General features: G+C 36.5%; 1 protein-coding gene across 2 annotated transcripts in view; it reads left to right on the top strand.

Moving 5' to 3' along the window:
- MAGI2 (membrane associated guanylate kinase, WW and PDZ domain containing 2) overlaps positions 1-15,035 on the top strand; it is a 1,708,818-nt gene that overhangs the window by 1,311,172 nt on the left and 382,611 nt on the right. For both annotated transcript variants that reach the window (XM_044678723.1, XM_044678722.1), the window contains exons 8-9: positions 108-229; positions 2,430-2,612. In XM_044678723.1, the coding sequence (XP_044534658.1) occupies positions 108-229; positions 2,430-2,612 (305 nt within the window). The remainder of the gene's footprint in view (positions 1-107; positions 230-2,429; positions 2,613-15,035) is intronic.

The following is a 15,035-nucleotide window of genomic DNA, read 5'->3' as shown; positions in this document are numbered from 1 at the left end:
AGAGAGCGACATCCTCTAGAGCTTGATCCCAGCCCATCTATGCAATCAATGCCTTCGCCTGACCGTGGCTTCGCTTTTTTCTCCTAATTTGAAATTTTATTTTCTAGCCACATAAATAGAAGAACACAATTTGAAAACCCCGTCCTGGAAGCCAAACGAAAACTACAACAACATAACATGCCCAACACAGAACTTGGAACAAAGCCTTTGCAGGCCCCAGGTTTCCGAGGTACAGTACTATGTCAGCTTATCGCAGCGCAGGGAGGGGGGGATTGTCTATCAAACTGCTTACTACTGTTCGGAAAACGCCTCGAGCCTAGCCTCTTTAGAATGATTGATTGGCTTTTTTTTTTTTTTCCCTCTATTAGCGTTAGCCGGTGTTTACTCTGGTTCTATACTAATGCATCTAGCAAACCACAGATTAAATTAGGGCTTCGAGCATTATGTTATAGGAGTTGACAGCATGTTGCTAGGGTGAAGATTAATGGGCTTTGACCGAACAGTACTGTAAATTGTCGGGATTCATAGAGACGCGTAAGTTTTTTTTTTTTGTTTTTGTTTTTGTTTTTTTGGGGTTTTTTGTTTTAGTTTTTTTTTTTTTTTTTTTTGTTCACAAAAGACGTAGCCCAAGAATGAGGCTTGTTCTCCTTTGTAACAGTAGACAGCTCCTCATCGACATTACCTAGGCCTAAATATGTTCACCCACGCCCTGCACTTGAGCGGTCTCGCAGCGTGAATGACTTGTCTTACTATCGGCGCGACAATGCTGGAAAGTACAGTCTGTATGGTATGTCCCAGTGCCGCTTGTTGGGCCTAGCTACACTATTGTACCACGTAGTGGGATAAGTTGCATCACGACCTTTTCACCTATTTTTTTTTTTTTGGTACTTTTTCCTCACAAATTAAAATTCTGGAGAGAGGCTCTGGAAGCCTGGGGAGGCCCATTCTTGCCTGTTAGTAATTTTCACATTTGCCCCAGGGCAGCGCATTGAAAATGGATGTAAAGGTCACCAGATGGTCATCTCACCAATCTTAAATGTCCCTGTCAGAGGCAAAACGTTAATCTGTGTAGGTGAAAAGATTATGTTTCCTTCACTTGCTTTTATTTTTAAAAAATAAATTTTTTAAAAGGTCCGAAGCTGCTTCTAAATAGAAATGAAGGAGGGAGATGTAGACACACCCAGAAGAATCCCGTTAGACCATGACTCCTTGTTCCTAGGTCAGATATAGATCAGAGAATGTCCATTCCATTCCCCTCCACCCAGCATGACCGGTAGAGCTGACAACAGTCTAGCAGTCGGGAACTTGCAATCAGTTGTAAAGGGGGTTCTACTCTGTACGTGTCCCCATGCAGAGATCTAGAAGTATTTTATCACGAAATATAATCTGAAAGGTAATTTGTAAGATGTATCGATGGCCAAAGTGATGCAATTGGGTTAAAGAACTTTCAGGGGTAAAAAAAAAATGTTCATGTTACTTTATGTGTATCCCAGGAATGATCTAAATCCTGGGATACACAGAGTTTCTAACTTTAAAATGAAGTTGGACAAGCAGAAAACCCCGTATTTTTGTGAATAAGCCACTTTGAATATTTGCAACCCGGTAGATTTTTTTTTCTTGGTTATAGTTTTGACATCTCAGGGTAGGAAGATAAGAAGTAGGAAATTCAAAGAATCCCCCTTTTCAGTTGTTTGTCCCTGTAAGGCCAGTTATTTGATAAAATTCTGCTCCTTCCTTTTGTTACAGTGGAAAGAGTGCTGGCTTTGGAATCAGAGGACCTGGATTCATATCCTACCTTTGCATCTTACTAGAGGTGACCTTGGCCAAGTTGTTTAACATTTATGAGCCTCGGTTTCCTGATTTGTAAAATGAGGAGATGGACTAAATGGTCACCAAGGTCCCTTCTAGTTTGAAATCTCTGATCCTATGACCTCCACACTCTTTAAGTATTTAGCATTAAAAGAAAAAAAATTATTTGCCCATTGAACCTTTTTGTTCATACAGTAATGACCACAGACATGTGAATACTTTGCAGTTTATCATAGAAACTCTGGATTCTTTGGTTCCAGGTAGACACTACAGTTGAGCATTGGGAGAGGTGATTTACTAAATGGCAATAGTGGCCTGTAAAGGTTTAAAAAAAAACACAAACCCTCTCCATCAGCTTCCATCCTTTTCAGGGATGAAACTGAAATGAATGTGCCCAAGAGTTTGTCATGGCTTGATCTGCTTTAGTCTAGACTAGAGTACTAATATCTGTGTTTCTATTGGAATGCTCACACCGCCACCACCCCTTTATTTCACTTAATATAAAAATGTCACCACATCCACCACCTCTGTTGCTACTAGTGGCTAGTTTTCTCCTGCTCTCTGACTTGGCTTAAGTGTGTGTATTTTTTTTTTTCTTTTACTTGTTTTGGCCAATGTAGAAAAGCCGCTTTTCACCCGGGATGCATCACAACTGAAAGGCACTTTCCTAAGCACAATCCTCAAAAAGAGCAATATGGGCTTTGGATTTACCATCATTGGGGGAGATGAACCTGATGAGTTTCTTCAGGTGAAAAGTGTAATTCCTGATGGACCTGCTGCTCAGGATGGGAAAATGGAAACAGGTAATGCCTTTATTTCTTTGGTTAAACTGCCTGTAACACTTCATTTCTCAAGAGCGTCTTCTAATATTCCTCCTTGTTTTACTTTCATTTTGAGCTCAGGTGTTATCTTAAAAAGAATACAAATTCAATTTTTAAAATGTTTTTAATCAAACATGTTCTTATCTTACCTCCCCCTACAAATTAATCGTGTTATTTGGGAATCATTCTAAATACATCTTCTATCTTTTTTCACTTTTGTTTCCTATATATGCTGAATAAAAGAAATGGTTCTTGAAGTTGACATTGCCTACTTCTTCTTTAGAGTTCTCTCATGATCAAGCTTCAAATTTCATATCATTATCACTGTGTCAAGTCCCTGATTTTATCAGTATTCCTTTTCTTGTCAATTCCAAAGTTATCATCTTTTGCTAAATTGGCAAGGAAAGATATTTAATTAGCTATGATCATTAAGCAGAAAATTGTTGAAATTTTCTCTATTAATATTAGGCTACTGGAGATGATTCAGTTTTTATATGTATCTATACTATTATTTGCTGCGCAAGTTTTTATAGTCATTATAATGTTTTTCTGCACAATTAGATGGGCATTTATCTAGTGTCTAGCCACTTCATTATAAGTAGGCAAGCAAAACTAAGCTTTTATAAGATTCAGAGAAATACAAAATAAATAATTTTGTAGTGCATATTTCCATAATATCTTAAGGACAAGGGTCATTGTGAAGAAGTATGAAAAACATGTTAAAAAGAAATGTGCCAAAACATACCAAAACTTTTGGCATTTTAAAGGCGTTTCATTAGAACTCTTCTTTTAGTTTTAATCAGCTTGATGTGATATCTAATGTGAATTTTCTTGAAAAATCAAGGAAAACAAAATGAACATCCTGTAGTGCAAAACTCAGCATTCAGAGGCAAGAGCTATTCTGTTCCCTTTGATAACCTACATAGAGTTTTATTATTCCTGACTCCTAAGACATTTAATGGATGTGAATGTTTGGACTGGTACTTGCTCTTAAGAAACAGAATGAGAATGCCCAAGGGAAGAGGTATGTTTCTTAGGAGCCATACAGTTGGATTTCTTACCCCAAAGACACTAGCATTTTAAAAAATCAATCAAACTTTTATTTTTGTGTTTTCAGGGATTTTTCTGTCTGATCCCATATAATCCATTTGACTAATTGTTTCATTAATGGATTAGTTATTTTGGCTGGTAGATAAATTTTGTCAAAATGATTAAGCAAGTTTGGGAGTGGACCATTCCAAGCTGAAAGCTACATTTTCCACAAGTGTTAGTACTTATAAACTGTAACAAGAAAACATGTCGCCAGGAAATTGCTTTATAATCACTTATGAAATGCTCTTTATCCTGATTCTTTCATAAAGATGTTTTTGTTCCAACTGACCTATCTCTGTCTGTGCCTGGTAAATACTTTTGTAATCTACAAATATATGTGTATATGTGTGGACAAGAAATTTATTTTTCTAGTGAACCTTTCTGACAAATGATGTGAACTACCTTTTAATAGCTTTCCTACTTTTAAAAGTTGTACTTTTTAAAGATATTACCTCAACTGATTTCTGCGTGACTAAATTAAGATATGGACCTCAGTTGATCCCATGTCAAAGTCATGTTTCACCCTATTAGAATGTGAACACCTTTAAAATATGTACTGCTTGTTTTTCTTTTTGTATCCACGTTGCTTATCACAATGGTTTGAGCATAGTAAACATTTAATAAATGTCTTTTTTCATTCATTCATACAATAATATTTATTTGGCATCCTTTGTTCATGCCACTGAAAACCACAAAGGAAACATCAAATAACCCATCCTATTAAACACCACTGGGGGGAGGGGCTAAGTAAAAAGGTTAGGATCAAAAAGGAAGTCTTGGGGGGAAAGGGAAAGGATGGAGCAAAAAGGAATTATGTAAAAATATCTGTAGCAAAACTGAAATACTTGACAAATTCAGAATAGAATCTAGGTTTTTGACTCTCTGCTCTAACAAGGTCATCTTCCTTTCAGAGCTACCACTTCATGACATAGAGCAGAGATCCTATATATTTTTTTGGCATGAATACCTTTGGCTATCTGGAAAAACCTATGGTCCCTTTTAAAAAATGACATTTCAAAATAATCAAAGGAAAGCTATAGCCTAGTTCACATTCAGTGAGAATCCTATTAATATTTCTAATGAAAATAAAGATGTAATTTTTCCTACTTGAGTTCCCAGACACCCTGAAATTTATTCATGATCCCCCAAGAAGTCAAGCCCCAGACAAAGAACCTTCAATTTAAAGAGGTACCTATGTAGTAAAGTTTTCAAAACTTAAGTTTGCTATTTTTGCAGAATATCTCTTCTCTATTCACACTTCCTTTACCCTTATTTTTATCTCAGGTATTTCAATAATCCATCAGGTAATCAACCAACTATCCCTTATTCAGCACCCACTGTAGATGTGGAAGAACACAAAGAGTTAAACCATCCTTATTTTTTTAATTTAAAATTTTTATTTAATTAATTTAGAATATTTTTCAATGGTTACATGATTCATGTTCTTTGCCTCCCCTCCTTCCATCCCCCCATAGCCTCTCCCATAGTAATTCCACTGGATTTTACAAGTATCATTGATCAAGACCTATTTCCATATTATTGATATTTGCACTGGGGTGATCGCTTAGAGTCTGCATCCCCAATTGTATCCTCATCGATCCATGTGATCAAGCAGTTGTTTTTCTTCTGTGTTTCTATTCCCACAGTTCTTTCTCTGAATGTGGATAGTGTGCTTTCTCATTAGTCCCTCAGAATTGTCTTGGGTCACTGCATTGCTGTTAGTACAGTAGTCCATTACATTCGATTGTACCACAGTGTATCAGTCTCTGTGTACAATGTTCTTCTGGCTCTGCTCCTTTCACTCTGCATCAAATATTGGAGGTCTTTCCAGTTCCCATGGGATTCCTCCAGTTCATTATTCCTTTGAGCACAATATTATTCCATCACCAACAGATACCATAATTTGTTCAGTCATTCCCTAATCGAAGGGCATCCCCTCATTTTCCAATTTTTTGCCACCATAAAGAACAGAGCTATAAATATTTTTGTACAAGCCCTTTTCCCTATTTATCTCTTTGGGGCATAAACCCAGCAGTGGTATGGCTGGATCAAAGGGCAGGCAGTCTTTTAAAGCCCTTTGGGCATAGTTCCAAATTGTCCTCCACAATGGTTGGATCAGTTCACAACTCCACCAGCAATGCATTAGTGTCCCAATTTTGCCACACACCCTCCAACATTTATCACTTTCCTTTGCTGTCATATTAGCCAATCTGCTAGGTGTGAGGTGGTACCTCAGAGTTGTTTTGATTTGCATTTCTCTAATTATAAGAGATCTAGAACACTTTTTCATGTACTTATTGATAGCTTTGATTTCATTGTGTAAAAACTGCCTATTCATGTTCCTTGCCCATTTATCAATTGGGGAATGGCTTGATTTTTTTGTACAATTGACTTAGCTTCTTATAAATTTGAGTAATTAGACCTTTGACAGAGGTTTTTGTTATAAAGATTTTTTTACCAATTTGTTACTTCCTTTCTAATTTTGATTGCATTGGTTTTGTTTGTACAAAAATTTTTTAAATTTAATGTAATCAAAATTATTCATTTTACATTTTGTGATATTCTTTTTTTTTTCTAGCTTAGTCTTATAATCTTTCCTTTCCCATAGATCTGACAGGTAAACTATTCTATATTCAACCAAATTACTTATAGTTTCCTTCTTTATGTTCAAGTCATTCATCCATTTTGAATTTATCTTGGTCAACCATCCCTACTCTTAAGGAGTTTACATTTTATTGACTGTGATAGCAGGTACATTTATAAGTATATGTCCAATAAATACAAAATACATATCTGGTGACCAGTCTAGCCTCTTATACTCACTAGATTTATACTAAACACCATGTAAGTTAGGGAAGGAGAATATTTGGAAGTGGGAACAAGGAGGGTATGGTCAGTAATGGCTTCATTTAGAACACCTGAATAAGAAACATCATCAATGCCTAGAACAGTTACATTCTATAAGGAAGTCCAAGTCCTTTAGAATCCTGTAGGGTTTTGAAAGTTTAAAAGTGATAACAAAACTGGCTCACAGTAATAGTATTCAAGGTAAGAGTAAAAAAAATCCCAGATTTAATTCTTTATTCTTCCATTGGTTTCTAGAAACTCCATTAATGAGATGTTAATTCATCTTCTTCAATATCATATATGGCATTGAAAATTATAGGGGTTGCCCATACTTCTAGCAATAAAATGTAACTAAATTATCATATTAATATTAACATATATCATTTTAAAAGTAATTATTATTTGTGTGGTCTTATGGAATGGTAGGAAAAGTCATAGAGTTTAGAGAATCCAAGTCCAAATCTTGACTTTGCTACTTACTGTATGATTTGAGGTAAGTAGAATATAGTTCTTTGAGGTCAAGGGACAATTTTGTTTTCATCTTTCTGTCCCCAGGGATTTTCACATAGTGGGCACTTAATATAATGGGTTGAATTAATTTGTTTTGAATCCAAAAGTCACAATTGTTCTGGGCCTCAGTTTCTTTTTCCAAAAAATTAGAGTTGTTATATTAGAGCAATCTCTAAGTTCTCTTCAGGTTCTAAAACCAATGAAAGTATCATGTATTATTATGAACTACGATTAAAATATTATCTTTGTAGGTGAAATATTCTATTTCCTAAAACATCTTTTCTTTTGAGTAGGTATCGAAAGAACTCTCACCCAAGTTAATTGCCCCATAGAAACGGCCTATTTATTGTAGCAAAGAATGTTTAGAACTAAAAAAGTTAAAGTTGGAAAGGGCCTTGGAAATCCTTCTCTCCACCCAATCTGTTTGACCAAAGAAGCACCTGTGGACCAAAGAAGTCAAGTGACTTAATTAAGACCATTCAACTGGTTAGAGGCAGAGCCTAGAACTAAAACTCATGTCTGAGGCTCATTCTTTCCACTAAACCATGTATATCATGTAGTTTTTTGAGCAGCTTCCTTTACCCTTCATTAATTAGCCAGAGGAAATTATAGTAAACTCTCTTTTTCCCCCCAAGAATCCAAAGGATTTTACTTGACCTTAGATTTTAGGTCCTGAGAATATATTCAAAAATGAAAGAAATATCCGGCATCACATATAATGATTTTTTAATTGCTTACATGCTCAGCACAGACATTTGGCTTCTTTTAATTATTTTTACACCTTCTTCAAATCTTCACAGTGATGTATAGAACTAATGACCTTTGCTTTCTTTTTTTTTTAATTAATTTGTTGTATTTTAGGTTTCTGGCATCTCCCTTTCTCCCTCCCCTCCCTACAGTAGAAAAGGAATCATTTGACAAAAAGATATATGTATATACAAAACGATGTCTTGCTTGTTTCTATATATCAATTCTTTCTCTAGAGGTAGACAGACAAGTTGTTCTTCAAACATTATTTCTGTTGTTTATAACATTCTCTTGGTTTTCTCTTTTTATACTTGATAATTTCATGTAGCTCTCTCCATGTCTTATTTTTTTTAACTTAGCCTGCTTATTATTTCTTATGGTTCAGTAGTATTCCATCACAACCATATGCCACAACTTATTTAGCCATTCCCCAACTGATGGGTATCCCCTCAATTTCTATGTCTTTGTCACCATAAAGGAATTGTTAAAAATATTTTAGAACATATTGGTTCTTTTCCTTTTTTCCCTGATCATCTGAAGAAACAAACCTGACAGCATATTACTGGGTCAAAGGATATATACACAGTTCTGGGCATAATGTCAGACTGCTCTCCAGAATGGTTAGATCAGATCACAGTTCTACCATCAGTGTATTAGTGTCCCAATTTTTCCACATCCCTTCCAACATTTCTCATTTTGCCCTTTTAGCATTTTAGCCAATCTGATGAGTGTAAGATTATATCCCAGAGATGTTTTGACTTGCATTTCTCTAATCACTAATGACTTAGAGAATTTTTATATGGTTACATATAGCTTTGATTTCTGTATCCAAAAATTGTCTGTTCGCTTCCTTTGACCATTTTTAGTTTTCAATAAATATCAACGCAGCAGCTTTCTGCTTCAGTGGGGAAAAGGAACAGTGAACCCAAAGAAGAAACATCCAGAAATTCTTAGTTTGAATCACACCTCTCCCACTTTCTATGCATGTGACCAAGGGCAAGTCATTCATCTACTTTGGGACCCACTTTCGCATCTATAAAATAAAGAATCTGGACTTGGTGACTTTTAAGGCCCCTTCCAGCTTTGCAGCTATAAGCCCATCTTCAAGTAACAGTGCATGTTTTTACTTTGTTAAAATGCTGTCAGCCCCTTCTTTGCCATTGCTTATTCAGGAGTAATGTTAACTATAGTAAATTTTAATAATTACATTCTTTTGTAAGAAGAAAAGTCACATTAGGTATCTATCATGTATTGTTATGAATTGTTTATTAAAGCTATGTAAGGGGGCTTGTTAATGTTTCACCCACCTTTGACAACTAGAACTTGTATATGAAGACTGACATTGTGTATCACTTCCTTTCAACTAGTCTATGTTCCAATCAATTAGTACCAAATCCCTCCATCCTTTCCTCCAACATCCAATCGTAATGCTTCCTACCCTACAAAGCCTCATCCAGTGGCCTCCAAATGAAAGTATTCTCTCTCTTTTCATGTTTCTTGTGACATTTGACCCAGACCTCTCCTTTATACTCATCTCATTCTCCTTTGTATCACGTATTTGTTGCCTCCCTCTTCCTCTCCCCCATAAAGCTGCATTCTCCTTGTAAACAGAACCTTTGTCATACATATAAATATAGATAAACATTTATAGAACAAATTGCCCTTGGTAGAAGTTTAATAATCGTTCATTGAGATGCTCCCCAGAAGTCACCAGATTTCCAAGAATTTGGATTAAGAATTCCATATGTTCCAAGAATCATATTCCAAAGCTATATGTAATGCTCGTATGAGCTTGTTAAAAATTATTATGAAGAAATGTGGTTTAAAACCATGGCAACTGAAAGGCCCAATAATTTATTGAAACATTCTTCAGTTGTGATATTTCATGTTTTTTCCCCTGCAGCTAATTTAAGTTGAGTCAAAATTTGTGGGGTTTTGTTACATGAAAGGGAAAGTCAATTTCCTCTCTTCACAAAGTCTCCCCCATGACCACAGTTTGAAGTCAAGGATGCTGTGTTTTGTTTTGTTTTTTTAAAGTTTTACTTGCTTCTTTATTTCCCTCATATCCCATTTGTATTTGTAGAACACTGAGATGACAGACACATGCCCCAGGTTCTTTTGAAAACTAGTATTTCTAATTTTGAGTGGTTCTATTTACTTCCCTCAAGTGGGGATGGGGGAGCACCTGAATTAAAGTTAAAAGACCTCAGTTCAGTAAGGGGAAAAAGGATCCTTTCTGCCAATTACTAAGTCATTTAAACTCTGTCTTAGTTTACCTACCCATCAGTAAAATAGGGATAACTATTCTTATTCTCCCCATTTCGTAGACATATATGGAAAGAACTTCGTCAACATTAAAATGCTTTGTAATTAGGAGCTACCATTATTTTCTCAATTACTGCCTTTTTTGTGATGGCAGTGAGAATTCTAGTTTCTCACCTACGTAGGCAGCTGGTTTCACAGTGAGTATAAATAGCTAGTCTTGGAGTCAGGAAAATCTGAGTTAAAATCCTGCCTCAGCTTTTTACTAACTTTAACTGTGGAAAAGTCACCTAACCTCTGTTTGCTGGTTTCCTCATCTGTAAAATGGGGATATTAATATCTTCTAGGATAGTTGCGATGAATAAATGAGAGAATATTTGTAGAGTGCTCATTGCACTGGCTGACATGTAAAAGGTAGATCATAAATGTTTGTTCCCTTCCCTTACTTCACAGTTCTATGTCCTGTACTCACTTTTCCATGGGATGAGCATGGGTATTTTTGGTCTAGCATTATCAAGATTGTGTTTCTAATAGTGGAGATGAAGTTTCATTGATCCATTCATTCTAGTGATGGGCATAGAAGATATATTCTGAAGCCATACAATAACTATTATTTAACTCATCAGTCATTAAATATTTATGAAGTACTTATGTCCTAAAAATAGTACATCTCTTTAGAAATTTATATAATACATCTTATATATAATATGATGTGTAGTATATCTTATGTATTATAATATGACATGTATTATAACAACATTGTAACATATAACATTATATGTAACATGATATAATATAGTATAGTATAACTTAACATAGTATAATATAATATACATCATATTAGAAATCAGTACTGGACTAGTTAGCCATTTATTATAGCAGGTAAGGTGACTTGAAGTCAGGAAGACCTGAGTTCAAATCTAGTCTCCAATATCTAATTTAGTCATGTGGCTCCAAGCAAGTTTTTTAACCTTTCTCACACTCATTTTCTTCATTGTAAAAAGATATACCTCAAAGTTATTTTAAGGAGAAAGTGATTTAATATATATAAGAGAACTTTACAAACCTTAAAGTACTCTATAAGTGGCAGCAACTATCCCCACATTATCATTAATAATTACTATCTTTCATCACACTGAAGTACCAGGTTTTTGCACCCTATGTTGCAGCATCAGAAAAGCAGGAAGAGTGATATACCTGGGGTTGTGGGAAACCACAATGAACCCTGATTTCCTGGAGCTATTTAGAAACTCAGCAAGTACCTACCGACTGGTTTTGGTTGTGGAATAGTGGGAAACCAGCCCAGATGGAGTGTTCTTTTTTCTTTTAGTTTTCATTTTAAATATCAGGTCTTCCCATCTCAGGGGCAGAGAGGTAGTGCAGTGATGAGAGCACTGGAACTGGAGTCAGGTAAACTCATCTTTCTGAGTTCAAATCTGGCCTCAGATACTTAGTAGCTGTATTAGTCTGGAAAAGTCACTGAACCCTGTTTGCCTCAGTTTCCTTGTCAGTAAAATGAGCTAGAGAGGAAATGGCTAACCACTCTAGTATCTTTCCCCCTCTCAAAACAACAACAACAACAAAATAGCCATAAGCATTCAAACACAACTAAAATGACTGAACAACAATAACAACTCGCTATCTCACCCAGGCTGCTCACAGTCCCAATCCCACCACTGAAAGATCATGGAAGTGTTCTGTTTCAGTCCTGGATCATTTTGGTTCTCCTTAGATGACCCGGTGATCCCTGTTTCTGGAGCTATCGCATGGACACTGACCTTAGTGAGACCAGCCACTTGGCATGCTCACTGCAGCTCGGAACTCCCTAGCTCAAGAAATCCTCCAACCTCAGTCTCCCCAGGGGCTGGGGATTACCAATGTGGGCCACCATGCCCAGCCCAATTTTAAAGGAAAACAGATGGACAGACAGCTCGTGCTAAAGTAGACTAAGCTTGAGTAGTTTAGAATGTTTTTGTTTGTGTGCTGTGGACTCGAGTTTTTGCATAGAGAAGAACAAGAGCATGAATGCTCAATTCTGAAGGAAATAAATCAGTGAATGGGTAAAGAAGACCATGAGTAAATGCTAAGGTAGATTCAGACTTGGGCATGAGTTACACTGTGATGGATGGATAGGATGGATAGGATGTTCTGGTATCTGCTTCTTAATGCCCCCTCCTCAGCTCTCTTCATAACAGTGAAACAGGGTGTGATGAAAGATGGCTCATTGGATTTATCCTTGTGCTACTTAACTGAATTTGAGCTTTTCCTAGATTGTTTTAGGAGAGAACTAGAGGTAAAGTTGGTGAAAGAGGGAAGAACAGATTGGTATTGAATATACAGAGCACTCATGATTCTGGGAGAAGTTTTGTGAATATTTGGTGCTTTTCTCCCTGCTTCTTGAGTGTTCCATAGTAGTTCTCCCATTTACTTCATAAGGAGTTATGGAAGACTAATATAAGCATATCAGTGACGGCAATGACTCTTACAGTCCCTAATTTTGACTCTTAGATTCATATGTCATCCCCAGAATTCCTTTCTGGGCTTTAGCTTGCTCTGGATATTGGTCATTGGGTTTTGGCTCATATCTAGTCATATTCATGATCCAAGTCCCCATTGTCTTTTTTTTTTCACAAGTCCCTTCTGACCAGCAGATGCTATTCTAATGACATACTTTATAGTGGTGGGAAAAGGACAATATACATACCAAGAAGAAAGCAAGGAAATTTCTTAATCAGTTAACACCTTACCTAAGTAAGAAAAATATTGGATATCATTTGATATATGTTCTTGAATTTAGTTGCTTTTTGTTGTTCAGTCATTTTTCAGTCTTATCCAATTCTTTGTGACCCCATTTTGGAGTTTCCTTGGCAAAGATATTAGATGGATTTGCCATTTCCTTCTCTAGCTCATCTGACAGATGAGGAAACTGAAGGCAAAATAGGATTAAGTGTCTTGTCCAAGGCCACATAGCCAGTCAGTGTCTAAGGTCAGATTTGAACTCAAATCTTTCTAACTCCAGGCCTAGCACTCAATCCACTTCTACCACACCACTTTGCTGTTCTATATAAGCAATGGCAGCTTGGAATTCATACTCTTTATAGCTTGACCCCTTAAAATCCTTAGCTTCTTTCAATCTTCAGTGCCAAAGGCACCTCCTCAATAAAGTGCTTTTTGGATCTCCTTAATTTTAGAAATTCTTTCCATCCTCACATTACCTTGCTTTTATTTGTCTCTAGAGCAGTAAAATACATTTCCTTATCTGTTGTATTTCCAAGGAGAATATAACCTCCAGGAGGGCAAGGAGGCTTTACCTTGCTTGTTTGTTTTGTCTTCATACCTGGAGCTAAGGGCAGCCCTTTGTCTCATCAGGCACTTAATAAATATCTTCTTTTTGGTCATTGTGGAGAAACAGCAGATTTAGGAAGGCTGATAATTATCCTAGTTTTATCGGTCTTATTTTCATCTTATTTCTGAAGCTGACTTGTGTTCAAAGCGCCCATGCCTTTGGACTTTGAACACTCTTGGGGGTCGCCTCTCTCTCCAGCTAGCCTCCCAGAGGCTGCCGGCTGCCTTCTAGTGACTCTCTCAGCCAGTGTCTTCACCCCCTCTGTCGCCAGCTGTTCACAGTCAGCACACACCATTTAATAGACTTGATGTTGTCAGGCACCAGAACCAAATGAACTAATCAGAGAAACATTAACCTTGCTTTGATTTGGAACGTCTCTTCCTCTGACTTCATTTTCTTCCCGGCTTCACTGAATTTGTGAAAATTTCTACTAGAAATGTACTTCTCACTTTCATGGTCTTTTTGGATGTTAACAACCTAATGTGAGGCAAAGTTTGCAAAATGAGCACCTTTTCCTAGAGTGTAAAAAATTCATAAATCATTTTCTGCATTCTCATCCGCATCCATTAGGAGCTGTATTATCTCCATCCATGTAAGGTAACTTTCTAGTTATTTCCTTCCATGTTAAGGAAAGTGCAGCATATATATGTATAGGCATACATATATGTAGCAACAATAATATTTATATGGCACATATTTTGTGCAAAGGCTTCATGGGAAATGCTTTACAAATATCATCTCATTTTACCCTAATAATAATGCTGGAGGAAGGTATTCTTATTATCTCCATTTTTAACATGAGGAAACTAAAGCAAATAACAATTTACTCCATGTCTGAGGTTGGATTTGGACTTCTGTCCCTGTGCTTTATTCACTGTACTACCTAGCTACCCACATATGTGTATATATATACACACACATACATGTTTATGTATTGCATACATACATATTTCAGTGTGTGCACATATGGGTATACATGTGAAGGAAGTTTGAGACATCAAAGGAAAACTTGGTGATGTATTTTCTTCTTAGAATGACCAAATTTGATTTTTGCTTTGATCTATATGGATAACTCACCCAGCCCTGGCCTTGGACAATCTGACAATAATATTATAAAATGGGTCAAGTTTTTATTCGTTTGCCAATATCACCGATTTTTGGGGAGGAAGGAGGGAAGAGATTCAGCTTGGCAGTACATGACCGCTTCTTCGTTCTTTTCCAAATTCACCTTGCATCCAAAAACCACTTCCCTTTCATTGAAGTTCTGATATCCCAGCTGGACGCCAATATCTCATTTGGATCAATAGCAGTTTCTCACAGCAAGCGTTAAGTGTTATGTTGAATTTTCTCAATCCAGTAGCATCCTGGTAAGATTATGTGTAGGTAGCAGATGCCATAGCTGGCCAGCTGCTCACTTTTACAAACCAAGCCTCTCAATCACATTAAAAAAAAAGTCCTTTGTTACTCTAGCTCTTTTTAATCATGGCTAGGCTTCAGTAGTAAATTGTTTAGTTTTATGGAGAATCCTTTGTAACTTGAATAAATACTGCTGAAGAAAAGAATGCTGCCTCTTTACACATCTCTACCTTTTCTCTCTTGAT

The sequence above is a fragment of the Gracilinanus agilis genome, chromosome 5 (assembly GCF_016433145.1).
Source record: "Gracilinanus agilis isolate LMUSP501 chromosome 5, AgileGrace, whole genome shotgun sequence".
NCBI classification, from domain to species: domain Eukaryota; kingdom Metazoa; phylum Chordata; class Mammalia; order Didelphimorphia; family Didelphidae; genus Gracilinanus; species Gracilinanus agilis.
This window is presented reverse-complemented; position numbering and strand designations above follow the sequence as displayed.